Raw genomic sequence first — 26,230 nt, forward strand, 5'->3', positions numbered from 1 at the left:
CTACATATCACACTTACCTATGACACTTTACAGATGCGTGGGTCCAGACCCCACAGGAGGGTCCGATTCCACAGCCCTGTGTGGGGGATTCTGGGATACTATGTTAAAGTGATTTGCTAGGGTCACAGCCTGGCTTATACAGCCTTCTTTCACACCATACCACTATGTCTTTCTAAAGAAAACGAGTTTAAAGCAAAACTGTATCAATTACCCTATAATATGTAAGGCATTCTGAGAAGTCCCCTAACTATAAATCCTTTCCTAATACATCGGCTGCTGCTGAAGATTAAGTCCAGGCCCCTTGTGATCTCCAGGCTTTCATGCCTGCACCGAGTCCGAGGGATCAGGTGCTGGTTAAGGAAGAGTCCGAGGGCTGAAGCAGTCTCTCTCCACTAGTCTGAAAGATAGTTCTTCCACAAGGGTGACACTGCAGACTACTGTTCCAGAGATGAGGCTGGTGCTCCTGTCCTATTCCCCAGGGACTAAAGGGCAGGCAGGGTAAGGTCCTATAAAGACCAGGAATGAGCTGGGCTAGTCATTATATTCTAGGGCATCCAACCTCACTGAACAGATGACTCTGCCTTCATCTAGTGAACGGCCCTATTAACATGCCAACTGGGGCAACTTCTACTATCACTTTAGAACCCCACGTTTCTTGAAGGCACAAACAAAACACTGCATGAGACTAAATCTCACCGCACTGAATCTGGATTCACATTGTGCTGCCGCATGATCAGTTTTATAATCATTCTTCCTTCCCGAGTCTTGCCCAAGCAAGTGGATCACAAATAAGCACACTGCGTTGTTAAAATTACATTACAACCTGCCTCTTATTCTTGAATAATCTGGCAAATAGTATGCCTTAGTATCATGTGTGGGCTGTTACTCAGGGATCCCACATTTCTCCAAAGCCCTCTTGTCTATTCTTGAATCTCATCTGAACACGTGAGCCAAGCCGGCCAGCATGTGTTCCCCACTGCTCACCTTCAGCTGGTGCCACATGGCAACAGTCCTGACCCTCAGGAATGACATGTGTGATGGGGAAGATTATTGGACTTGCAAATAAAAACCAAGTTCAGATCCCTAGGAACGGTAAAAACAAAACAAAACAAAACACACTAGACCTCATACATGTTCATATACATATTTATATATATTTCATGTACAAAGTTACATTCCGAACCCCAGGGATTCCATAATAGAAATAAATACTGAAATAACTACATTGCTAAATGAGCTTTTTGCTCATAGAAATGAAGCTCAGCCTCTAAGAGACAGCAAGTGGGACATTCTAGAACCCATTTTTCAGATTATAGAGGCAAGTAAAATTCTGATAGAATGTCTTGGACAAAAAATGAATTTGGAACATAAAATGGTTAAGATATATTCAAATATTGAGAAATGTATGACAAATTAATAAAACTTAATCTTTTAAGAGAAAAGACAGACATTTAGTGTTACAGAATAGCATAACCCTGTTAGAAAAGCATTTATGATTTCCACATTTAATTTTCTCTTCTACTCTTCCCATGTTACAAAGTGGGACCAAATGAGTCCCTTTCTGAACATGATCAATTAAGAAGAGCCCCAAATCTGGTTGAGTCCTTTGGTAATGGTCGTAATACTCACAAGGAAATAAATATTCAGTTCCATGGCATTTGCAAGACACATGTTCTTTAGGACAGTTAATCTTATGAGACATCTGTTTTATTTTGTTACTAAGGCAGCCTATGTTAAAGGGTCTAGTCTCAAATGTAGGAAGACCTTTACAATAAATGAACAATACAGTAACTGAAAGAATTGATTTTAGCCTTTTCTATGCAAACACCATCTGAAAAGTTATGTGCTGCATGTTGTGCTCAAAATGTTTTACACTCTCCACAAGCTGCAATTAAGAGATTCATTCCTATTTTTAAAATTTAGATCCACATGAGTTAGAGAAAAATACTCTCAAAAGTGAGTTCCTAGAGAATATTATCCCTTTGCCTCACAGAGATTTTAACCCGCATTTAAGAGTAAGTATTAGGTTGAGGCATATGATATTGTCGCTTTTGCAGATCAGCAATGGTTGAACACTGGCAGTTTCATATGGTTCAACCTTGCACATGACCCAAGTGTAACAAAATGAGAAACCTTCAAGTATCCCTTATTTCTTCCAATAGGGGTACACTCTTTTTTTGTACGGTGAGATCAACCCAAAGTACGGAAGCCTCTTCTTTCCCTTGATGTGGTAGCTACAGGCAGTTAGTTACATTCCTTTGCTGCTTGTGAGAAGCTTACATTTTGGCATTTTCTTCCAAAAGTTACCACGTTGACCAAAGTAAATATTACAAGAATATGAACTTGTTATTGGGGGAAAGGGGAAGTGAAGCAATCTGTAGAAAATATTTAACCAAAATTACAAACATAAGGACAAGCCTTTAAAGCAAATTATACAGGCATCATTGTCCTCTCTCTGGTCCCTGCAGTCAATTAACAGGGCCACAGATAATCTGACATCTTCAGATAAAATAACTACACAGCTATAGTACTTAAGTTAAAGCCAGTAAGTTCAAAAAAAGCAATTACAACCATTTTACATGTTTGTATTTCTCATCTTTAACTCCTGATTTCCTAAATTACATTCAGTCATACAAACATGGCTGAACAACAGCAAATGGGATCTGACTCTGGGATGTTTACTTCTTGGGATTAAAATCCCCAAACACTTTGGTGTCTCTTTCTTGTGAATCTATACAACATTTCCAATAAATGTTTAATAATGATTTTTAAAAAGATACTGCCAAAAATGGCTCAGATTTAAGGTGAAATAAAACATAGCAAACAAGCTATGGAAAAGTGGCCTACGTTTTGGTGCCCTGAAGAAAAGTGACTAAGTAGCTCAAGCAAAAAATTATTCTTTTAATACAGCTTTTACCAAACAGTTTTAATACATGAGTGGCTACAATTTTATTGTATACACAATGTGCTTATAGTCACATGTGGCCCAATGGATCCAAATGCCTCCTCTGGCTCATGAAATCCCATATACTTCACCATCTAGCCTAATCATGTTATATGCATAAAAGCCACTGGTATACTTTTTACAGACATCTTTGTATAATAGTTCAGAAAAAAAAAAATCAGTGGTACTTAAGAATAATTAGACAATTTGACATCTACGTTTGCTTTTCCTTTTCAGTAGTCCTTCTGATAATTAGGGGGCCTTTATCCCATAGGTTTATACTGTTAAAACAGTACATAAAATTACATTTAGCTTTGCTTTGGCCAGGCGCGGGGGTTCACACCTGTAATCCAACCACTTTGGGAGGCCAAGGCGAGTGGATCATCTGAAGTCAGGAGTTTGAGACCAGCCTGGCCAATGTGGTGAAACCCTGTCTCTACTAAAAATACAAAAATTCGCTAGACATGGTGGCACACACCTGTAATCCCAGCTACTTGGGAGACTGAGGCAGGAGAACTACTTGAACCCGGGAGGTGGAGGTTGCAGTGAGCTGAGATCACGCCACTGCACTCCAGCCTGGGCAACAGAGCCAGACTCCGTCTCAAAAAAAAAAAAAAAAAATTAATTTAGCTTTGCTTAGAGTAATAGATAAAAAAGGGTAAATCACACATTTTCAAGAAGCTTGAGAGGGAAAAAATCGCAGCATTGTGGTTTTAAAAAACTTATTAAGCAAGAAAATCAGTGAAATCCAGACTTTAATCTATTTTTTGCTTGTCTGTCTGTTTTGAGACAGGGTCTTGCTCTATCACCCAGGCTGGAGTGCAGTGGTGCTATCAAGGCTCACTGCAACCGACCTCCTGGACCCAGGTGATCCTCCCACCTTAGCCTCCCAAGTAGCTGGGACTACAGGCATGTGCCACCACACCCAGCTAATTTATTTTGTTTTGTTTTTTGTTTTTTTTTGGTAGAGACAGGGTTTTGCCATGTTGCCCAGGCTGGTCTTGAACTCCTGGGCTCAAGCAGTCCACCCGCCTTAGCCTCCTAAAGTGTTGGGATGACAGGCGTGAGCCACCATGCCCAACCTATTTTGGACATTGTGAACGAAAACACGTAATGTCAACTTTTACTTTATGTGGTGTGTTAGCTTTGTCTTCTTCCCCTTCATAGTTTTGAAGATAACCCTTTCAGCTCAAAAGGGCACAAAAGCTAACATGTTATTCATGTACCAAATACCAAGTATGCAGCTGTTCTACAGTTTCATACAGAACAAAAGAAAATAACTTTCCTAATTAAATCTCTCATTCTGTACTTAGGCCAGACTCCATCTCACTACAGTTTTACTTGTATTAACAGGTTAAGAGCAGTCTAGGAACATTTGGCAAACAAGTACATTTTTCACATGGAAAAAACTCAATCAACATCACCATTCTCTGGTACAAGAAATACAAAACACATTTCCTTTAAAAAAATCCTCCCATGATGAAGTATCTTCTAAGCTTCCCAGAGTATGTTTTAAGCTTTATAAATAATAAACCTTTCAGACATGTCAGTATGAAAATGAGACTGGTCTCAAAAAAAAAACCCATCAGAATATTCAGAGAAGTAGGCCTCATAAACTTTAGAGCTCTAATAAGTCAGAAACAGGAAACGTTTATTTAAATAGTGTAGTCTTAATTTCTTTAATATAAAACCCCCCCAAATCTGATGAAAACAAAGTTTTATATACCATATAAACAAGATTTGTCAGATTTGAAAGTGAAAGTTAAAGTAATTTACAGTTAGCTTTTAACTCTCTCGAACATTTAGATAAATCCTGATAATCCATCTTCTATTAGTGTGTGTCAATTTTACAATATACTGGGGAAAACTCGGCTATTGTATTTAATGGCACAGTTTCATTTAGCAAGTGTTTCCCATTAATTCCATTATTAGTGACAGCTAACAAGTGACCCTATCAAATGAAGTGAATGATATTAGACTGTGGCAGAGTAAACCACATCTAGATTGCTTTCTATAATTCACCAGTTTGCAGGAAGTAAACATTCTTTGATTTGTTCATAATACACTGAAGTTCCCTATAACACTGGTGCAGTAAACAGCTAGCTCCTCTGTATTGTTATGGTAGAACGGATTTTGTAATATAAAGTTAACAGGAAAAAATGCTCACACGTTATGTGGTGAAACTTATCTCACAAAAGAGCATTAAATAAAAGGATAGAGGGAAAATAAACCATGCAGAGGAGACGGCTTCCCCATCTCCACCTGTTTCCTGTGGGCTCACTCACTGCCATACATCACTTGCCACACTATCAAGTGACTCCTTTCTGCTTTGGTGACAGAAGGTTCAAGTGGAAGATCCTCTCCAAGAAGTTCTGATTCTCCACCTTCATCACCTAGTGAATGATACGAAGACTCAAGTTAGGCTGAGCACAGAAAATACGGAACGATGTGAGTCAGATGTAATGCTCGTGATTAGTCCATGAACAAGATGCCCAAAACTTGTCTGACTTTCACGGGAGAGTGAACAGTAAAAGAAATACTATGAGTCAGAATCCTCACCCATATTCACCCAAGCCACTGCTTGACTTCAGAAAAGGTTAATTCATTTTTCAGACTGTATTTATAAAATCGAGTTCACTATACTATGTTGAAAAGCCATCCCAATATGTCTGCATACTGATGGTACCAGATATGGAAAGCTAAGAAGGCAATTCTGTGTTCATCCAAAATGAAGAGTCTACTCTCATTTATTTCAAACTAAGAAATGAGAAAAAAAAACTGTGTTATAAAATGCGTGAGCACAGGTACAGAGCAAACTAACTAAACCCAAATAGCTCACACTTATTATCAATGACAGGTGTAACATTCTCCAATTGAAGATAATTGATACAAGCATATGGAAATTAAAATAATCAGCCTGCAGCACTGCAGATGGCAGATTCATCAGCTACTGGGTTTTTCTTCCAATGATTTTCAAGTTTAGGATAGGTTATGAATTAACAGTGCATGATGGAAAAGAAGAAACAAAGAGGTTGGAGTAGCAGCCAAGATACGGGCTCTTCCGCATGGCAGTTGAGTGAATGTGATCCACGGTGTCCTGATCAGACACTGGCTTCCAAGGCCCAGTGTGGGGTACACCACACTCCTCTCCACAAGACCCAGTGCAGGGCATACGATACTTCTCGATACAAGCTTGCGTCAATTGTATCTGTTGTCACAAAGCAGGGTTATTTTGGCACAACCCAGTGAAAGGTTATCTAGTGGGATGGATTCTTCAGCAGAATCCTAAAAACATGTACACCACACAATCTAAAGATATATTCCACTGATCTAACAGAATTTTGTAATGTGCCCCATGTGAATTTCAGCTGGATAAAAGAAAATATTGATACTGTTGACTAGAAACAGCAGAAGAGAAAAAACCCTAAATATCTGCATTTTTCTCTGCAGGCCAAACTTTCCCTTACTAGTTCTGTAATGGCCTTTTCACAGCAATATCAAACTAGAGAGAGGAGAACACTCAGGACAAAATCCCATCTCTGAATTGAAACATAACCAGGTGGTTAGAAGGTAAAAAAATTAAGTTTGGCTCTTAAATTTAAAAAAATTTCAATGACAACAAATTAACTGGCTGAGACAAAAGGCTGTTGGCATTTCTTTTCTGAGTTGTTTTGAAGATTTTACTTGTAAGAAAATTATCCTGTCTGCTAGGGTCTCTACAGCTTAAGTTTTACATTTAAATCATTAAAAATATGGGACTGTTAGAATCAATTTCTCACTGTTAAAATATTACAGGAAATGGAAAAGGAAATGGACCCCCAAAAAAGATCAAATTCGATTTTTTTTAAAACAGTATATTCACTATTAAAATTAGCCTATGCTAAAGACAAGTCTGTTTTTCAGGCTGGAAATAACGAGAGATACTGCCAAACCTGGTTAAGCAATTTTTGTTCTATTTTCAGGATCCACAAATGGAAGGAATTTTTAGTGGAAATGGAAAAACCACATAGAGGTTTTATTAACAAACTCCTCAGTATGGTTCCAACTGCCATACTGCACTCCAAGACAAAGTTACAAAAATCATCCCAGCCAAGTGGAGTCCCTAACAATTCCTCTCATAAAAGGAAATTCAACAATAGTCAATTACTCAAAACACTTTGAAATGACTCCCTTCTTGCTGACATTCCTGGAATCAATTTCTAAAGTTAACACTAACAGACTTCTCCCTTTAAAAGTGTCAACAAACTTTTTGCATCAGATATTAGTGATACTAATCACATTTGTCACATTGTCATTTAAATGACCCTAAAAAATTAGGGTCATTTAAATGAGACAAGGTGGACTGTTTGAGGCCAGGAGTTTGAGACCAGCTTGGCCAACATGGTGAAACCCTATCTCTACTAAAAGTACAAAAATTAACCAGGCATGGTGGCACATGCCTGAAATCCCAGCTACTTGGGAGGTTGAGGCATGAGAATTGCTTGAACCCAGAAGGTGGAGGTTGCAGTGAGCCAAGATCTTGCCACTGCACTCCAGCCTGGGTGACAGTGTGAGACTCTGTCTCAAAAAAGAAAAATTATAGCAAATAATTATAAACATATTGGTACAGTGTCTTACAATTTACAAAGCACTACTCTTTCATGAGCATCAATTCTCCATGTTTTCTTTGTACATCTCTGGTCATTCCTTCTCAGATCCCTCCATAAGCTCTAATGATCTTTAAATGGAGTATGAATTCAGGGTTCTATCCTGGAACCTTTCCTTTTTCTTTCTTTTCTTTTTTTGAGATGGAGTCTCACTCTGTCACCCAGGCTGGAGTACAGTGACACCACATCTCAGCTTACTGCAACCTCCACCTCCTGGGTTCAAGTGATTCTCCTGTCTCAGCCTCCTGAATAGCTGGGATTACAGGTACACAGCATCACGCTCGGCTAATTTTTGTATTTTTATTAGAGACTGGGTTTCACCACTGGAACCTTTTCTTTTAACTCCCTGGGTGAACTCACCAACCCTCATGGCTTTTAGTACCACTCCACGCAGACAGCTCCCAAATCTCTCCCTCCTAAGATAGAGGACCTGTATATTCAGAAGCCCAGTGGAAATTTCCCACCTAAATCACCACTACGCTCTTCAAGATCAACATGACTAGCACTGGACTCCTCTTTCAGTCCCTCCAGACCTGCTTCTCCTGTTGACAGTCCTGAGCTCTATGGCCTATTCCCCATTTCCCCACATTCCCATCATGCTTCTCTTATCGGTTCCCACTGTTACTACCTTTCTTGGATATTCACTTGTTCCCAACTCATTTCCCTACGTCTAGTCTTGAACCTCCTTCACACAACTCTAATCACATTGCTCCTATAGTTCTCTTTTGCTTGAAAGATAAAGTACAATCTTCTTAATCTGGTATGTAAAGGCCTCCTATACTCCGGTCCCTCCCTCCCTTTTGAGAAGAAATTCATACTTTTTTCTACTCCACGCTCTTGTCATTTTAAAATAGCTTTTCTTCCATTAAGATGGTTTCATATCTCTAAACCTTTGGCCAAGCTACTCTCCTACCTCGGAGTGCCAATCCCTGGTCCTCCCCACCCCATTCCCCAATCTGACCCTCTGGGCTAAGACTGTGCAGCGCTGAGTCCCTTCAAGCATCATTTCTTGACTTCCTTCTCTCCCTCCCCTTGGAAAGAACTGACTACTCACCACCAGAGCATCAGTAACATTTTAATTTATTAACATGTCTACATCTCTGCGCTGTTCTATAATCTATTAGATGAAGGCTTTGTCTGATTTGTTTCTGCATCTCCAGTTTAAGACTGATAGGTACACAGTAGGTGCTCAATTGAGCACTATATGTTTAATATAATATATAATAATATAATAACATGTTTGTTTTTAAGAAAATGAACAAATGAAGTTGTTTTGACACAAACAACACTTTAAGAAATATTTTTATTTCTCCATTTTGCCAGTTAGAAAACCGAGGCTCTAGGAGGTTGAATGACTTGTCCAAGGCCTTCTGACCCTAAATCTTATGCTTTTCACATAAAACTTCACATTGACCACATCCTGCTATTTCTTTTTTTTGAGACAGAGTCTCGCTCTGTCGCCCAGGCTGGAGTGCAGTGGCCGGATCTCAGCTCACTGCAAGCTCCGCCCCCCGGGTTTACGCCATTCTCCTGCCTCAGCCTCCAGAGTAGCTGGGACTACAGGCGCCTGCCACCTCGCCCGGCTACTTTTTTGTATTTTTTAGTAGAGACGGGGTTTCACCGTAGCCAGGATGGTCTCGATCTCCTGACCTTGTGACCCGCCCGTCTCGGCCTCCCAAAGTGCTGGGATTACAGGCTTGAGCCACCGCGCCCGGCCAACACATCCTGCTATTTCTTATAAGTACCGCGCGCTAACCGATTGCGCCACTGGAGCCACACATCCTGCTATTTCTAATGCTCCCTTCAAACAATACATTTTGGTATGAAAAGAAATACCAAGGGCCGGGTGCGGTGGCTCAGGCTTGTAATCCCAGCTGGGAGGCCGAGGAGGGTGGATTACTTGATGTCAGGAGTTTGAGACTAGCCTGGCCAACATGGTGAAACCTCATCTCTACTAAAAATACAAAAACTATCCGGGTGTGGTGATGCACGTCTGTAATTCCGGCTACCTGGGAGGCTGAGGCAGGAGAATCACTTGAACCTCGAGGCAGAGATTGCAGTGAGCTGAGATCATGCCACTGCACTCCAGCCTGGGTGAAAGCATGAGACTTCATCTCAAATAAAAAAAAAAGAAGAAATACCAAAAAGAAAAAAACAAAAAACAAGAAACACGAAATTCTTTCCTATGTAAAGAGCTAGAAGAGAACCTTTTATGAATTATTATCAGAGTGGTTTCTTATTTACTTTGGGAGTAAACCCAAGTCATAGCACACAGTGCACACTGAGCTCCCAGAACCAATGACGTACCCATTCGGAAGTCGATGTAGCCCTCTCCTCCACTGATGACAAGCATAGACTTCAAGGGTGTCTGACTACCAGGCTCCTGTGCAGATGGCCCTGCTTTGTCACCTGTCAGATCCGTGCCACTACTGCTACTTTGTGGGCTGATGACTTGACCTGTTTTACACAGAAACAAAAGTGAATATTACTTATCACAGAAGGGAGGCTGGCTTTTTTTTTTTTTTTTTTAATATTTTTAGAGTTAAACAAAAAGGTAAATATATTCTAATAACCAACTACTGGGGAAGCTAGAAGGCTATCCATGATCAGAAAACATTTATATGAAGATTTTAAGAACCCAATTTGAGGCTGGGCATGGTGGCTCATGCCTTTGAGAGGCCAAAGTGGGAGAATCACTTCAGGCCAGGAGATTGGGACCAGCCTGGCAAATACAGTAAGGCCTCATCTCTACAAAAAGAGTTAGCTGGGTGTGGTGGTGTGCGCCTGTAGTCCTGGCTTCTTGGGAGGTTAAGGCAGAAAGATCACTTGAGCCCAGGAGTTCAATGTTGCAGTGAGCTGTGATGTGCCACTGTACTCCAGCCTGGGCGACAGAGCAAGACCTTGTCTCTAAAAAATAAACAAACAAACAAACAAAAAACCAATTTGAAAATCTAAGTAAAGCAATTTTGTAACAAAGCAGGAATAGACCCCAAAACCAGTATGAGATATATGCACGGCAAGGTGGGTCTTAGCTGCCTGCTTCAAACTACTTCCTTTTTCTTTTGAGACGGAGTCTCGCTTTGTTGCTCAGGCTGGAGTGCAGTGGAATGATCTTGGCTCACTGCAACCTCTGCCTCCCGGGTTCAAGCGATTCTCCTGCCTCAGATCCTGAGTGGCTGGGACTACAAGCGCGTGCCACTACGCCCGGCTAATTTTTTGTATTTTCAGTAGAGACAGAGTTTCACTGTGTTAGCCAGGATGGTCTAGATCTCCAGACCTCATGATCTGCCTGCCTCGGCCTCCCAAAGTGTTGGAATTACAGACGTGAGCCACTGCACCGGACCAAACTATTTTATTATTATTTTTTTGAGACAGAGTTTCGCTCTTGTTGCCCAGGTTGGAGTGCAATGGCGTGATCTCGGCTCACTGCAACCTCTGCCTCTGGGGTTCAAGCGATTCTCTTGCCTCAGTCTCCCGAGTAGTTGCGATTACAGGTGCCCGCCACCACGCCTGGCTAATTTTTGTATTTTAGTAGAGATGGGGTTTCACCATGTTGGTCAGGCTGGTCTCAAACTCCTGACCTCAAGTAATCCACCCACCTAGGCCTCCCAAAGTACTGGGATTACAGGCATGAGCCACCATGCCCGGTCTCTTAAAAATTTTTAATGAAGTCTTGCTATGTTTGCCCAGGCTGGTCTCAAACTCCTGGGCTCAAGTGATCCTCTTGCCTTGACTTCCAAGTTGTGGAATTACAGGTGTGAGCCACCACACGCAGCCTACCTGCTGCAAACTATTATAGTCTATTATCTTTTGATCTGAAAGACAGTGGAAAAAGTCTCTCCCTTGAAAAGGAATGTGCTTATTTGTGTAAGAGACTGAGAAAAGTCTTCAACTTAAGCCCTATGAGTTTGCATTGTCATCATTAACATTTAAATTTATTTCAAATCTATGGCTTTCCTCTCATATTTAAGGAAAGTACAGGTTATTTTTAATTTAGATTATGCAAACACAATTACTAGTAAATGTGCTGTTTGTTCTAAAGCTTAAGTTCTAAGGTAGAATCCTTGAGTGTGAAATAGTAGAAAGAGAGAAACCTTTACTATTCACATTATGAACAAATGAGCAATCTCTAAGCCATCCCTCTTAGCAAGATTTAATTGTGGGATTTTTTTCCTTGTCAGAATCTGCTGTCCTTTGGTCAAACTACACAGACAGTGCCTCCAGGAGCTAGGTGGACAGTCATTAATGCGACACACTGTAACAAAATTAATGTATGTTGAAAGTGGATAGGATAGGCTGACGTATCCCCACAGGGATTCATTCATACATTACTCAATTATACTTTGGAAGAAATCAAGCATTGCAGAAATGACTTCTGTTGGTAGATGAGTTAGCTCTGCCACAGAAGCAAGAGCACAGTGGTATTACTGATAAGACCAACCAGAATGGTTTAATTTTTAGGGCCAACTGGCCTCACAACAACCATGTTGCTAATTCCACTTTTGGATTTATATCCAACAGAAAATTCTTGCACATGCACACAAGAAGGTCCGCTTCAGTACTGTTTTTAATAGTGAAAAAAGAAAGGGAAGAAGCCTAGAGGTCCATCAACAGAAGAATGAATAAAATGTAGCACTTTTATGCGGATATAAGAATATCATTTAAATGAATAAACTAGATTTTTACGTATGAACATTGATAAATCTCAAAAAATGAGAAGCAAGTTGTAGAAGTATACATATGAAGCACAACGTTTAACATGTAAAGTCCAAAACCACAGAACAATCATACTTTGTTTATAAATACATTCAAACATAATAAAAATACAAAAACATGGGCAAGAGGATATGCATCAACTTCAAGACAGTGGTTACCAATGGAGAGGAAAAGGAGAGGAGAATGGGATTAGAGAGGGATACAAAGGAGATTTAAAGGGGACTCTGATATTTCATTTTTTTTTTTTTTAAGCAAGAGAAACACTGTTACCAGCAATCCCATTTCTAGGAAGCAAATTACTATACAAATATATAAAATGTACAAATGAGGTTTCAGAAAGCTCATTATCACTGTTGTTAAAAATAACTGAATAATTGCTTAGGGTACCATATGCCACCCCTTGCCCCATGTACATATAATCATTTACTCTTTGGAAGACCCTTGGGAAAATAAGTATGATGAGTAATTTGACTTGTTAGCTCGGTACCCAGATATTTGATCAAACATCAGTCTCGATATCACTATGAGTCTTTTTTAGATGTGATTAACATTTAAAACAACAGACTTTGAGTAAAGGTGATTATGCACCACAGTGTGGGTGGGCCTCATCTAACCAGTTGAAAGCCTTAGGAGAAAAAGACTGAGTGATCCCAAAGAAAGAGAAATGTTGCCTCCAGACTGCTTTCAGATTTGGACTGCAATATCCACTCTTCCCGGGGTCTCCAGCCTGCCAGTCTGCCCTGCAGATTTCAGACCTGCCAGTCCCCACAATTGTGTGACCCAATTTCTTAGGATGTCTCTCTCTTCACACGCACATCCGCACGCATCCTACTGGTTCTGTTTCTCTGGAGAACACTGACTAATATACTAAGACACTGCTATTTCTACATCACACAGTTAGTTGGTGGGGCAAAGTCAGATTTGAACTTTGCCTAGCTCCTAAACTTGCCTCTTATGAGAAAAAAAAAAAGAATTCAAAACATGGGTCCTGCTTACAGATGGTCAGTAACATCACTTTAGTACTGTCAATGGATAATTTTTCATTTTTCACTGGACATCATCACTACCACCTTTTGTCTGGGTAGTGCTTTGTAGCTCCCAGTAGCATTTTCATTAATTTTCATAACAAATGAAGTAGGCAGAGCAGATATTAATCACATCCACCTAGGAGTGAGGAAATGAGTCTCTGAGGTTAAGTGACTTGCTCGAGGTTAGTGGCAGAGACACAAGGCCCAGACCCCCAGGCCTCCTAGTCCACTGCTTTTTACTGTTAAGCTGCTAAAGGTACCAGGGTGCATTCTCTGTTCCTCCATGCAGCCTTGATGATAGAAGCTTCTTTCTAGTGATTTCTCTTATTAGGTCACGACCATTTTTGGCAATCCACGATGATAAAATACTACTACTGCTTTTCAAAAGTAAGCAAGTCTCCTAAAGAAAAATCAACAAATTTGTCTTTGGGGGTGGGAGAGATATTCCAGAATAACTTCATTCAAGTATCCCTATACCACCTTACTCACACCTCCATTGCAGAACTTCCTTCGTATATATTGAAATTACCTGCAATTCGAGTACTTAGCCCTAGACTATTAGGTAGTGGAACCAAGAGATGACAGAAGAGAGACAATTACATGGAACATCTCAACAGAATAATCTAACATACCTGGGACTGCCACAAAGAATTTCACAGCATCCCGGTGCCCATGGAAGCAAAGCTGAGCATGTGCCATTGAACAATAGGGTATAAATGTCCCTGGAGTCACTTTATCGCTGTTTTCATCACCATATACACGGATTACACTTCCAGGACGATTTCCCGGTACACCTGAGGTTTTATTTGCTGCAACAGAAAAACCAAATACCAAATATTTTCCCCTAGAAAATAGTAATGGATGTAAGAGGTTACTGGTTAATCCTTATGATATTATCTAAAAGCTACAGCCAGTTGAGATAAAAAAAGGATGGCAATGCCAATTCAAGACAAAGCTGGGAAAAAAAGGGATACAGCATGCTAGTTATTTTTAAGTACCTCAGTAAATGGAGTAGGGGATTTTGCCAGTCTAGCAATAAGTAAGCTTATTTTTTAAACACATCTATTCATTTAAAAGGTAATTTTAGTTAAAAACAAGAAAACAAATTTGAATCTTAGTTGTTTCTTGTTTTGTTTTTAATGCCCATGTTAGAAAACTAAACATTATACAGTTTAAAGTAAATGGGTATATTTTCAAATAAAGTCTTTCTTTATAGTTTATCTTCTGATTTTTCTTCCTCGCAGTAAGAATATTTCCCTTGAGGGGGGTGGTAAAAAGCTGTGCTTACAAGAATCCAGCCACTACAATAGAGCAGCTTTTATTGATATCAGACTGATGGTGTGCTGCGTTACTGTAAAAGACCAGACTCACAAAACATCCCCATTCCATGGGCGAGTAAGTAAATGAAAGAAATATGATCGGTAACAAGAGTAAACGATGTAAATTAATGACAGCTTTAAGAGATGTTTCATGTTTATACTGGAAGGAAAACAAAGTCTGAAAGAAAGTTCAGCTGCAACAAAAGATGATAAATAGACTAAGCTGCTGAGCAGTTTGGTGGCCATGTAACAAACATTAAAAAAAAAAAAAAAAAAAAGACACCTGCTGCAATGCAGTGACTGCAAGTGGATGACATTTAGGAACATTCAAGAGGGTATTCTAGAGGAGTGGTAACAGCCTTACAGTGGCTATTAGAAGCCAGGAAGAAGAGCTTGGTTCAGGATCTGCACTTACCCCTCAGCCCCAGTAAACGTCCCTGGTGGAGGATTACAGCTAAAGTGAGAAAGGAGGAAAGGGGACATGGAGAGGTGCACGACAGGGAGGAGAGAATTACTGTGAGCCACCACTCTCAGCGTCTTCTATCTGGCAAAACTGGCACTCAAAGCCTCTAACGAAAATAACAAGATCCCACTTGGCATAATACCAAGTAATACATAAAGTTCTTCCCAAGCCTTCTATAGAATCTCTGCTCAAAAAGGAAAATCTGATTTATGGTAGTTTTGGTTTTTTTTTTTTTTTAATAATAAAGCAATTTTAGTGAATCTGAATCAAAACACTAAGAACTCAATGTGCAGCATTTCCTAAATGCTAAAATTTCTCCTTTATTTCTCTCTCTCTCTGTTTTTAAAAAGAAACCCTGTTCCAGTAACTATGCTAAAATGAAACTCTTACAAAGAACTGAAATGAACTCCAGGGGATCCTGGAATCTCTTAGGATATAAGGAGAGGTCTAAATATGATTTATAAGTAACTGCAGAAAAGACAGTTGGGATTGAAACCTTGGGTTCTTTTAAAGACTTCTGAAATACTTCTAGTCTTTCTCCCTCCTCTGGCCTGAAAAAAGGGTGACTCTGAAGTGTATATTTATTAATGTATTTTATAGACTTACAGTATTTGCTTTTAAACCATTCCCTGCCATGAATTTTGCAACACAAAAACATTTACTTAATGGATGATTAATGTAATGGAACATTGTATGAGAAACACACAAAGTATATTTTACTCATAAAAACAATAAATCACATTCTTTTAAAATAGAAGATAGATGGAAAGGCTTGCTGAACTCCCGAGAAACTTCTTCCACAACTTTTTTTAAACTTCGAATAAGACAAACTACCTGCTAAGGAGATATGAAAAACTAGGATGGATGCTAGGTAGTATTTTTGGACAATGGTATAACAAGGCTTAAGAGAAACGGACTTTAACTTTTATTTCAAAGATGAAATAGGACCGTGATTCCCGAGCTGTGAAAACGTTTTCACAAGGAAAAACCTTTAATTATGACTACTAGTCTTGATACATGAAAACGTATTTTCCTAGAATTTGTAAGTTTCATTGAGTGAAGTAACAATAGCTAGATCTTTGCCATCGCTGATTTTCTGAGCTAACACAGATTTGAATTCCAGACATAACTATTTCCTATAATTCTCCTATTTGACCCATGGCAGTTATCTAAAAATATACTTACTTTCTGTCAATGGGATGGAGATAATGACACCATTTCCTGTCCCCACCCACAAACGATTACAAGACACCATAAGAGCTGTGATTCTCACAAAAGAGAAGCCCAGTTTTCCAGTACCTGTAAAGAAAGGAGAGAACACTTTATTGAGAAACTAAAGCAGACAGCGTGTTACATTCCAAGTTCCTTAGAAGTAGCAGGATTACAAAAAAAAAAAAAAAAAAAAAAGGAAGAAGTAGTAGCAGGATTGATACAACACAGAGGAAATGTGACTAGAGCCAGATGGATGTTTCCTGAAGGCTCATATCAAAGTAAGCTCTTATTGGGGCTTATTGTCTGACAATTCAGGGTTAATGGAAAAAGAAAAGCATAAAAGTGGGTAATGTAACATTATTAGTTAGAAGAAAAGTACATAGGAAATAGGGTACATCAGGAACTATGACACAGGATTTCCTCAGGGAACTGTAAAACCAAACCGACACATAGAACAAAAAACCCCAACAGAAAACAGTGAAACTGGCAGGGCACGGTGGATCACGTCTGTAAATCCTAGCATTTTAGAGGTCAAGGTGGGATGACTGCTTGATCCCAGGAGTTTGAGACCAACCTGAGCAACATACTGAGACCTAATCTCTAAAAAAAGTACAAAAACTAGCCAGGCATGGTGGCACATGCCTGTAGTCCCAGCTATGTGGGAGGCTGAGGTGGGAGGGTCACTGAAGCCCAGGCGTTTGAGGCTCTGTGAACTGTGATCCCACCACTGCACTCCAGCCTGTGCAACAGAGCAAGACTTTGTCTCTAAAAACAAACAAACCCAGAGAAATCAAGTGTCCTTTGATCTTATAAGCTGAAAAAGTTCTGGTTTCCCTTAAGTTTATTTGCATAAAAATATTTGTAAACAAAATCTACACTTTTCCCCTCATTTATATATTTAGGCTCTAAAGCAGTTAAAAAATTTTAAGTATTATACACAAATAATTTAGGGAGAATAAATGCATTTTTGTATTTCAAGTTAATTCTTACAGTTGATCTTATGATCTTATTTTCAGTGACTTGAAAGGCAAATTTATTGAACAGGTAATACATTTAAGAAAGACAACATTAGTACTCATAAGTTCTACTTATAAGAACTGAGAGCATGATCGCTGAACTACAGAGTTAGAAGGAGGCTTAATTACCATTCAGCCTAACCTAGGACCTTTAACCTCCAGTCAAAGTATGTCCCTGAAATTAGCTGGTGTTTGCACATGTGTATACCTTTTAGGGAGAAGGTACATAGCTAGAAATAAGGTTTTCTGAGGGCAGTAACTCTAAATGGTTGAAAATCGCTGGTCCAGTTCAATCATTTTTCATGAAAGGAATCCTTTATGACATTCCTAATAATCATTATAGCACTGGGTCCGGTGCTCAAGATAGAGCAGGGAACAAGATAATGATGGCCCCTGATCTTCATGGGGCTTAGGGTCTGTAGGGGAGAGATTATAAACAAGAATCACATAACACTGGTGCAATCACAATAATGACAAGCCCATGAAGACAAAGTATGACAGGATCTAAATGAAGGTCTTTCCTGAATATGACAGGTAGGCTATGACCTGAAAGCTATGTAAGTAAAAAGGGACCAAGAAGAACTTCCCAGGTAGATGATACAGCAGGACATGTGAGGACCCTGAAATGGGAAGGAGCTTGTTGAGCTGTGGGTCGGTGTGAGCAAGGAGTGTTTGAGAACATGTAAGGTCTCCTGGTCATGTCACTTCATCTCAAGGCAACAGTGGACGTATGTCAAGGTAATATCTGCACCTTGGTTCCTAGGCAGAGAACAGACTGGAGTGGCAACAGGGAGCCCAGTTAGGAGGCCTGGGGGTAAAAGGATAGTGGTAGAGACAAGAAATAACTGATCTAATACAGTTTTAGAGGCAGACTTGAGCGTTCCCAGTGACAGATTAGATGTGGGAAATAAGAGAGGAGGAGTCCAAAATGATCCCAACTTTCCGTCAAGAACAATAAGGGGCCAGGTGCACTGGCTCATGCCTGTAACGCCAGCACTTTGGGAGGCTGAGGTGGGCCAATCACTTGAGCCCTGGAGTTTAAGGCCAGCCTGGGCAACAACTGGAGTTTAAAGTAGCCAGGCATGATGGTGCAGGCCTGTCCAGCTACTGGGGAGGCTGAGGTGGGAGGATCACTTGAGCCCAGGAAGCCAAGGCTGCAGTGAGCCGTGATGGTGCCACTGCACTCCAGCCTAGGTGATAGAGTGAGATCCTGTCTTGAAAAAAAGAAAAGAAAAAAACAAAAAACAAAAAAACAAGGCAGACTGAAACATCTGTCTGACACTTTCAGTGATAAAAGTTCACTATTCCTGAGGTAACTTAATTCATTGGTTCTACCCAGCATTTTAGACTATTTAAAAATAAAAACAAGGACTGGGTGAGGTGGCATGTGCCTACCTACAGTCCCAGCTACTACGGAGGCTGAGGTGAGAGGATTGTTTGAGCCCAAGAGTCCAAGGCTATAGTGTGCTATGACTGCACCTGTGTACAGCCACTGCACTCCATCCTGGGCAACAACGCAAGACCCCATTTCAATAGAGAGACAGAGAGAGAGAGAGAGAGAGATAAAATAAAACACCCTCTTTGATTGGTAAAGATAAAACATGTTGGAAGCTTACCTAACATTTTGCTTACATAAGGCTCAATGTCCACATCCTGTAGATGTTGATAAGTGTGTGCATGATAGAGACGAAGCGTAGAATCCAAGCGAATGGAGACCCACACGCCATCCCCCACCCACGCAAGCTGTCGTACTTGGCTCTCCTTCCTGGGATGTGCGTCAAAAGATTTCTAGGAGAGATTGTCCAATTACAAAGTTACTTTTGCTACATAGGAGTTCATATTTAAAACTGTGCTAATTTGCACAAGTTAGCAGACTATTGAAAGAGAAGCCCAAATACTATATATTAAACATGATTACTCATATACACAATTGTTTTCGTCCTAGAATGCAAAACAAAATAAAGAACTAAGAACAGGATATTGGACTTGAGCACTATATAGGACATCACACAACAATACTAGCACATCCACACTATGTAACAGTGTTCAACAGAAAGATTTTTTAAATTTTTTTATTTTTGAGACAGTCTTTGCTCTTGTCACCCAGGCTGGAGTGCAATGGCGCAATCTTGGCTCACTGCAACCTCCCATTCCTGGGTTCAGGCAATTCTCCTTCCTCAGCCTCCTGAGTAGTGGGATTACAGGCACACACCACCATGCTGGGCTGATTTTTATATTTTTAGTAGAGCAGGCTTTCACCATGTTGGCCAGGCTGGTCTCAAACTCCTGACCTCAACTGATCTGCCCACCTCAGCCTTCCAAAGTGCTGGGATTACAAGCGTGAGCCACCGCACCAGGCCTAACAGAAAGATTTTATCTCCAGATTTTGTGTTGTTGCAGAGCCCCTGTGTTGAAGTAAGATCACAATTATAATTAATCAGGCTGGGTGCTGATGGCTCACACCTGTAATCCCAGCACTTTGGGAGGCCGAGATGGGAGGATCTTTTGAGTCCAGGAGTTTGAGATCAGCCTGGGCAACATGGTGACACCCCAACTCTACTATAAATACAAAAATTAGCTGGGCATAGTGGTGCACGCCTGTATTCCCAGCTACATGGGAGGCTGAGGTGGGAGGACTGCTTGAGCCCAGGAGTTGGAGGTCAGTCTGGGCAATATAGCAAGACCCCGTCTCTACAAAAAAATTAAAGAAAAATTAGCCAGGTGTAATGGCGTGTGCCTGTGATCTCAGCTACTTGGGAGGCTGAGGCAGGAGGCTTGCTAGAGCCCAGGAGTTTGAGGCTGCAGCAAGTTATGATTGCGCCCCTGCACTCTATCCTGGGTGACAGAGTGAGACCTTGTTTCAAAACAAACAAACAAAAATACCAAAATATAATTAAACTACAAGGAACCCACACTGCTGTATATGTGTGTGAGGAATAGGCTGAGCATTCCCAATCCAAAAATCTGAAATCTGAAATGCTTTAAAACCTGAAGTGTTTAAGTGCTGATATGATACCATAAGTCACCCTGAACACAGTATTTTTTCTACTGCACTAATGGTATATCATATTTTTCACTGTTATAAAGTATACAGGAAACATAAATAAATTTTATGTTTAGACATAAATAAACACATATTTAAATAGACATATATTTAAACATAAATAAATTTTATGTTCCATGCCCAAGATATTTCATTATTTATGTATATGCAAATATTCCAAAATCTGAAAATAATCCAAAATGTGAAACACTTTTGGTCTCAAGCATTTTGAATAAGGGATACTCTGGCCGGGTGCGGTGGCTCAAGCCTGTAATCCCAGCACTTTGTAAGGCCGAGACGGGTGGATCACGAGGTCAGGTGATCGAGACCATCCTGGCTAATATGGTGAAACCCCGTCTCTACTAAAAAATACAAAAAAACTAGCTGGGCAAGGTGGCGGGCGCCTGTAGTCCCAGCTACTCTGGAGGCTGAGGCAGGAGAATGGCGTAAACCCAGGAGGCGGAGCTTGCAGTGAGCTGAGATCCGGCCACTGCACTCCAGCCCAGGCGACAGAGCAAGACTCCATCTCCAAAAAAAAAAAAAAAAAAAGGGATGCTCAACTTGTGTGTGGATGGATGGATGGATGGATGGATGGCCAGATAGCTAGCTAACTAGATATATATAAACAGATATATAGATAGATAAATATAGATAGACAGACAGAATTGATATTAAAAAAACAAACACCAAATGGTTAACTTTGAGACTTCCAGGGAAAGAAATGTGATTTGGGGGAGGGTAAAGGAGAGCTTTCACCTTAAAATTTCCTGTATGTTGTTTTTTTTTTTCCTAAACAATTAGAATGCATTTATGTATGTGGCAAAAAAAAAAAAAAAAAAAAAAAAACAACTGTAAGAAAACAATGCTAGGCCAGATGCGGTGACTCATGCCCGTAATCCCAGCACTTCGGGAGGCCGAGGCAGGCCGATCACGAGGTTGGGAGTTCGAGACTAGCCTGGCCAACATGGTGAAACCCCATCTCTACTAAAAATATTTAAAAAATTAGCCGGGTGTGGTGGCAGGCGCCTGTAATCCCAGCTACTTTGGAGGCTGAGGCAAGAGAATTGCTTGAACCTGGGAGGTGGAGATTGCAGTGAGCCGAGAACGTGCCACCGCACTCCAGCCTGGGTGACAGAGCAAGACTCTGTCTCAGAAAAAAAAAAACTAAAAAAGAAATCAATGCTAGGAGGTTAGGAGGTTTTCATTTTTACAACAAATTCCCAGTGCAATGTTATTTCACCTGGGACACATATATGGATGTGCCTGGATTACACATGGGGAGGACAGACAGGAATCCTCTTCTCAAACAATCCTCATATAACTAAACATATCAAAAACCATGTATTCAAACAAAAACACATACATATCTCTGGATACATACACAGACACACATTTAAACATTCATGTATAAATCCTCTTTCCTTTTTAAAAAAGCCACTTCCTACCCTCACAGTCAAAAGTGGCAAGAGAGTTAAGTAACACAGAAAGCTTAAGATATTCAAATACACTACTCAAGTGCCCTAAAACACACAGATCCAGAAACAATTTCTAAAAAGCTGAAAATAATTATAGTCTAATAGTCTTCGGACAATACAAATTCAATAAATATAGAAAACATAGGCTAATAACTTGCCTCTATTTTCATGGCCTTTGGCTGCACCACATAGATTTTGTTCCTATAGCCACACCAGACTTTGTCATGTACCACAGTCATGCAACGGATGGAATGATGAGGCCGTCCAAGGTCTAAGAGGTGATAGTTTGACAAATCCCACTGCCCATCTTTAAAAGAAATAAAAGGTTATATAGTAAATGCATACCAACTGTTACTCAATTTCAACACAAGAAACATTGTATTTGTTGTATAATTAAAGTTATTGAGGAAGCACCCAAAGTCCCACGTACTAAGTATACCTTTTATTTGCAGCTTGGGTTCTTTTATTCCATAAGCTGCAAAGTTGGAAGAGACCCTCAAAGATCATCTGCTTCAAACTGCCACCCAGTACTCAGACCCCCTTTAAAACACGCTCACAAAAGCAGGGATGTGATGATAAATCAGTTACAAGTTATCTGTTTATCATAATATATTTAAAATTAGAATGGACTTAAGGTTATTTTGGGAATTATGTCTCTCACTCATGTACATTTTGATGTATTTTCTTGGGTAGAAGTTGAGGGCAATTCATCGCTAACACTTTAGGAATTATGCATACTACATTTTCAGTGATAATAGAAATATGAAGAAGAACCAGTCACCAGAACCTTGCTTTGCGTTGTTAGCTTTTTCAGACAGCTTTTTCAGACAGTTTTAACTGAAAAATACTACCCACACTAGCTAAAGTCTGTCTTTTTGTATGTAATCACCCATTCGTCTGCAGTTTTGCAGAGTGGAAACAAAAGAATAAATCCAGTTCAAACTTCTTCATTACAGCCCTATGTCTTCTCTTTTCAAAACCAAGTATCTGGCCGGGCGTGGTGGCTCAAGCCTGTAATCCCAGCACTTTGGGAGGCCGAGACGGGCAGATCACAAGGTCAGGAGATTGAGACCATCCTGGCTAACACGGTGAAACCCTGTCTCTACTAAAAAATACAAAAAATCAGCCGCACGTGGTGGCGGGCGCCTGTAGTCCCAGTCACTTAGGAGGCTGAGGCAGGAGAATGGCGTAAACCCGGGAGGCAGAGGTTGCAGTGAGCTGAGATCCGGCCATTGCACTCCAGCCCGGGCGACAGAGCGAGACTCTGTCTCAAAAAAAAAAAAAAAAAAAAACAACAACAACAACCCAAGTATCTTTGGCACGTGCTCTGTACCTACCACAGTTTTACAGACCCTTCGTCCTAACTCTGTTTTGTTGATGTCCATTGAATATGCTGTCTTTATCTAGCCTAGTAGAGCAGGATTATCACCAGCCTTGTCCTGAATACCCTTTTTTCCTTGAGGCTTAACGGCATTAAACTCATATTACCTAAAGTCAACCTTTAGGTAATTCTCACTCTTTAGACATGTCTCCCCATCTTGCTCTTCTGAACTCAAATGCAGGACTTTACATTGACACTTACTACATGTATTTTACTTGTCTTATTCTGTCAATATTATTTTGAATTCAATTTACCAAAACATTCATTGTTTCACTTTTTTTGTAGGCTTTCCCACTTATTAGCTGAGTGGCCATGAAAAAGTGACCAAAATGCTGTGTTTCAGTTTCCTCATCTATAAAATGAGGATGACCATGGAACTTTCTTCATAATTTAACGTAAAGATCAAATATAGATAAAGGGTTGAAAAAGGTAGAACGCAGCCCTCTTGCTCTTTGATGATATGGAGTCACTAATCAGCAATTTTCAGGTACCAATCAATTACAAAAGCACCTGTCATCTACTCCACATTTCCCCAAGCCCAGAAAGATAGGAGATTTTGGGAAAAGTTTTTCTAAAATCCAAATTCAGGGTATCTATATTTCATAATGCTTCCCAGATATACCAATCAAGTGGGTAGAAAATGATGTGTCATTTTTGGTTGACACAAGTACCAAGGAGTTATGGAGGAACACATACTAAATTCCCTCAACTTAATTCATTCAAGGTAGGGTTTCTGATACCACCACCCCTCTATAGATGAAACAATGGTTTTAAAGGGGGAAAATATAAATAAGGTGACATGAAAACGATTAAACCTTACCCAATTAAAATTCTTTAAAACAAAGTCCAAATGTTAAGTGGACACAAATTATTTTTAAAACATAGGACATTAAAATAACACCAAGTTTCTCTGAATTGCATAAGCATATGAATGAAAAACAAATGCCTCCCTATCACATTATTTAAAAGTACCATAAAATGCCCATTGTGGTAAACATATTTTCCCTAAGGCATCTGTTAATGTATACCTCCATGCAGGCACTAATATATTTACTGATGTTGTGTATTGTTATTTATTCTTTATCCTACTGACTATCATTTCTTTAAAACATAAGCCAATCTACTTAAAAATGCTTTGCAAAGCAACAAATTAGCGTCCATGTTATATACACATCACCACTCACCCACTCCTCTGTGAAAGATTGCAAGGGTGCCATCAGCCAGGGCTACTAACACGATTCCCTTCACGTGTCTGCAAACAGGAAAGGGGAGTTCAGAACTCTCCATTCAGGAACACAGAAGGGACCACATGGTACTGAACTAGTTCAGGGCCTCACAAAGGACCAATCTGTGATGAGTTAAGGAGCTGACACCAGAACATCAATGAACACACCGCTTTCTTCATTGTGCATGTCCGGCTGTGAAAAATGTCAGCTGAACTAAATAAACAGCATGAGTGGTATCTCAGTTGTTTCACTTTCTGGCCAAGCTTCTCCTCTCATCACAGACAATCAACACAAACTCCAAAGACCAGAGACATGCACCTTGAGTGGAACCAACAGAGTCAGCTCTGTGGGCTCAGAGATAAACTGTCTGATTTTTGATAGGGAACACACAGAAAAGAACTAGTAAATCAATGCCCCAATCAACATAATCACAAGCCATAAAGAATATTCTAAAATAAACATAAATTAATGGGTATTGGTTATTTCCTGTAGTACTAAAGAACTCCCAGTATGGTGAGGACTCAATCAAGCAAGTTTACCTTTCTACTTGGTTTTCTATTATACGGTTTCATTCTCACTTAACTTCTCTGATTCCATAAAAAGGGTGAAAAAAAACAAACAAATCTGGATACTAATTTAGTTGTGAAACATGTATTAGCTTTCAAAGTCTTAAAATCTAGTTTATACCAAAATGCATAGTTTTAACAAGAAGAATTTCCAAAATAAAACTTACACAATACTGAGAATCGAATCTTTAAGTTTAATGGAATGGAGACATTTCCTCCACTGGGCTACAGATGAATGGACATACAAACTGCAAGAACAAAGTCAACACTGGTAAGGCATAGAAAACATCAAGACATTGCATATATCTAATAATGATTGCGAAGTTCATTCAGAAGGAAAGAAGAGTAACATAAATTTTAGGAAAAGGTGCTGCTGCTTTTGTGCAATGGTCAGAAAAGAAAAATGAGAGTGAGGGTAGGCCCAAGGTAGAGAAATAGGCTGCTGAGCAAAGAGAAACATATGAAGACTGAAAAGCAGGAACTAGTACAACGCAGTCAGTTTCACACACTTAGTCCCTGGGCAAAACTCTTTTTTTTGAATTACCTTACCTCTCTACTACACTGACCTACAACTTTTGGATGACAGAGTGGCCCACATAGGGAGTCGCAAACTATTGCCTACAGGCCAGATCCAGTCTGCCACCTGTTTTAATCCAGCCTGCAAGTTAAGAATAGTTTTTATATTTTTAAAGGTGTGTGTGTGGGGGAAATCAGGGGTATTTTGTGACAGGGGAGATTTATATGAAATTCAAATTTCAGTGCCCATAATGCTCTACTGGAAGACAGTTATGCTAAGTTTGGCAACTCCTCACTTTATAGTATTGGACTCATATGAAAAAGACGTACTACAGGTTGAGTAACCCTTATTTGGCTTGGGACCAGAGGTGTTCGGATTTCTGATTTTTTCAGATTTTAGAATGTTTACATTATACATAACAGTTGAGTATTCCTAATTCAAAAATCCAAAATGCTCCAATGAGCATTACCTGCCAGCGTCCTATCAGTGGTCAAAAAGTTTCAAATTTTGGATTAGAGATGCTCAACAGTAATCCTGCTTAACCTTGGGAAATGCACAATCTTGTAAAACTCTCCACATGACTGAAAAATGAACAAACCATATAATATTAGTTATCATCATCTGACTTTTCAGATCGTGATTTGTTTTGCCTATCTTAGTGAAAAATGTATTAAAAGT

The 26,230-nt window shown here is 39.9% G+C and overlaps 1 protein-coding gene across 6 annotated transcripts in view; it reads right to left on the bottom strand.

The window, feature by feature from the left end:
- Positions 1–1,129: 1,129 nt before the first annotated feature.
- Positions 1,130–26,230, bottom strand: part of SPAG9 (sperm associated antigen 9) — a 160,474-nt gene continuing 135,373 nt past the window's right edge. For 3 of the 6 annotated variants that reach the window (XM_030922956.1, XM_010386198.2, XM_030922957.1), the window contains 9 exons: positions 25,203–25,283; positions 24,428–24,495; positions 22,021–22,169; positions 18,961–19,132; positions 16,302–16,415; positions 15,069–15,107; positions 13,967–14,143; positions 9,898–10,047; positions 4,033–5,337 (listed from right to left, as the gene is read on the bottom strand). In XM_030922956.1, coding sequence (XP_030778816.1) covers positions 5,222–5,337; positions 9,898–10,047; positions 13,967–14,143; positions 15,069–15,107; positions 16,302–16,415; positions 18,961–19,132; positions 22,021–22,169; positions 24,428–24,495; positions 25,203–25,283 — 1,066 coding nt within the window. In that variant the 3' untranslated portion in view covers positions 4,033–5,221. Of the gene's footprint in view, positions 5,338–9,897; positions 10,048–13,966; positions 14,144–15,068; positions 15,108–16,301; positions 16,416–18,960; positions 19,133–22,020; positions 22,170–24,427; positions 24,496–25,202; positions 25,284–26,230 lie in introns of all 6 variants that reach the window. The other 3 variants (XM_010386203.2, XM_010386202.2, XM_010386205.2) reach the window with 3 other exon arrangements.

The sequence above is a fragment of the Rhinopithecus roxellana genome, chromosome 19, assembly GCF_007565055.1.
Source record: "Rhinopithecus roxellana isolate Shanxi Qingling chromosome 19, ASM756505v1, whole genome shotgun sequence".
NCBI lineage: Eukaryota > Metazoa > Chordata > Mammalia > Primates > Cercopithecidae > Rhinopithecus > Rhinopithecus roxellana.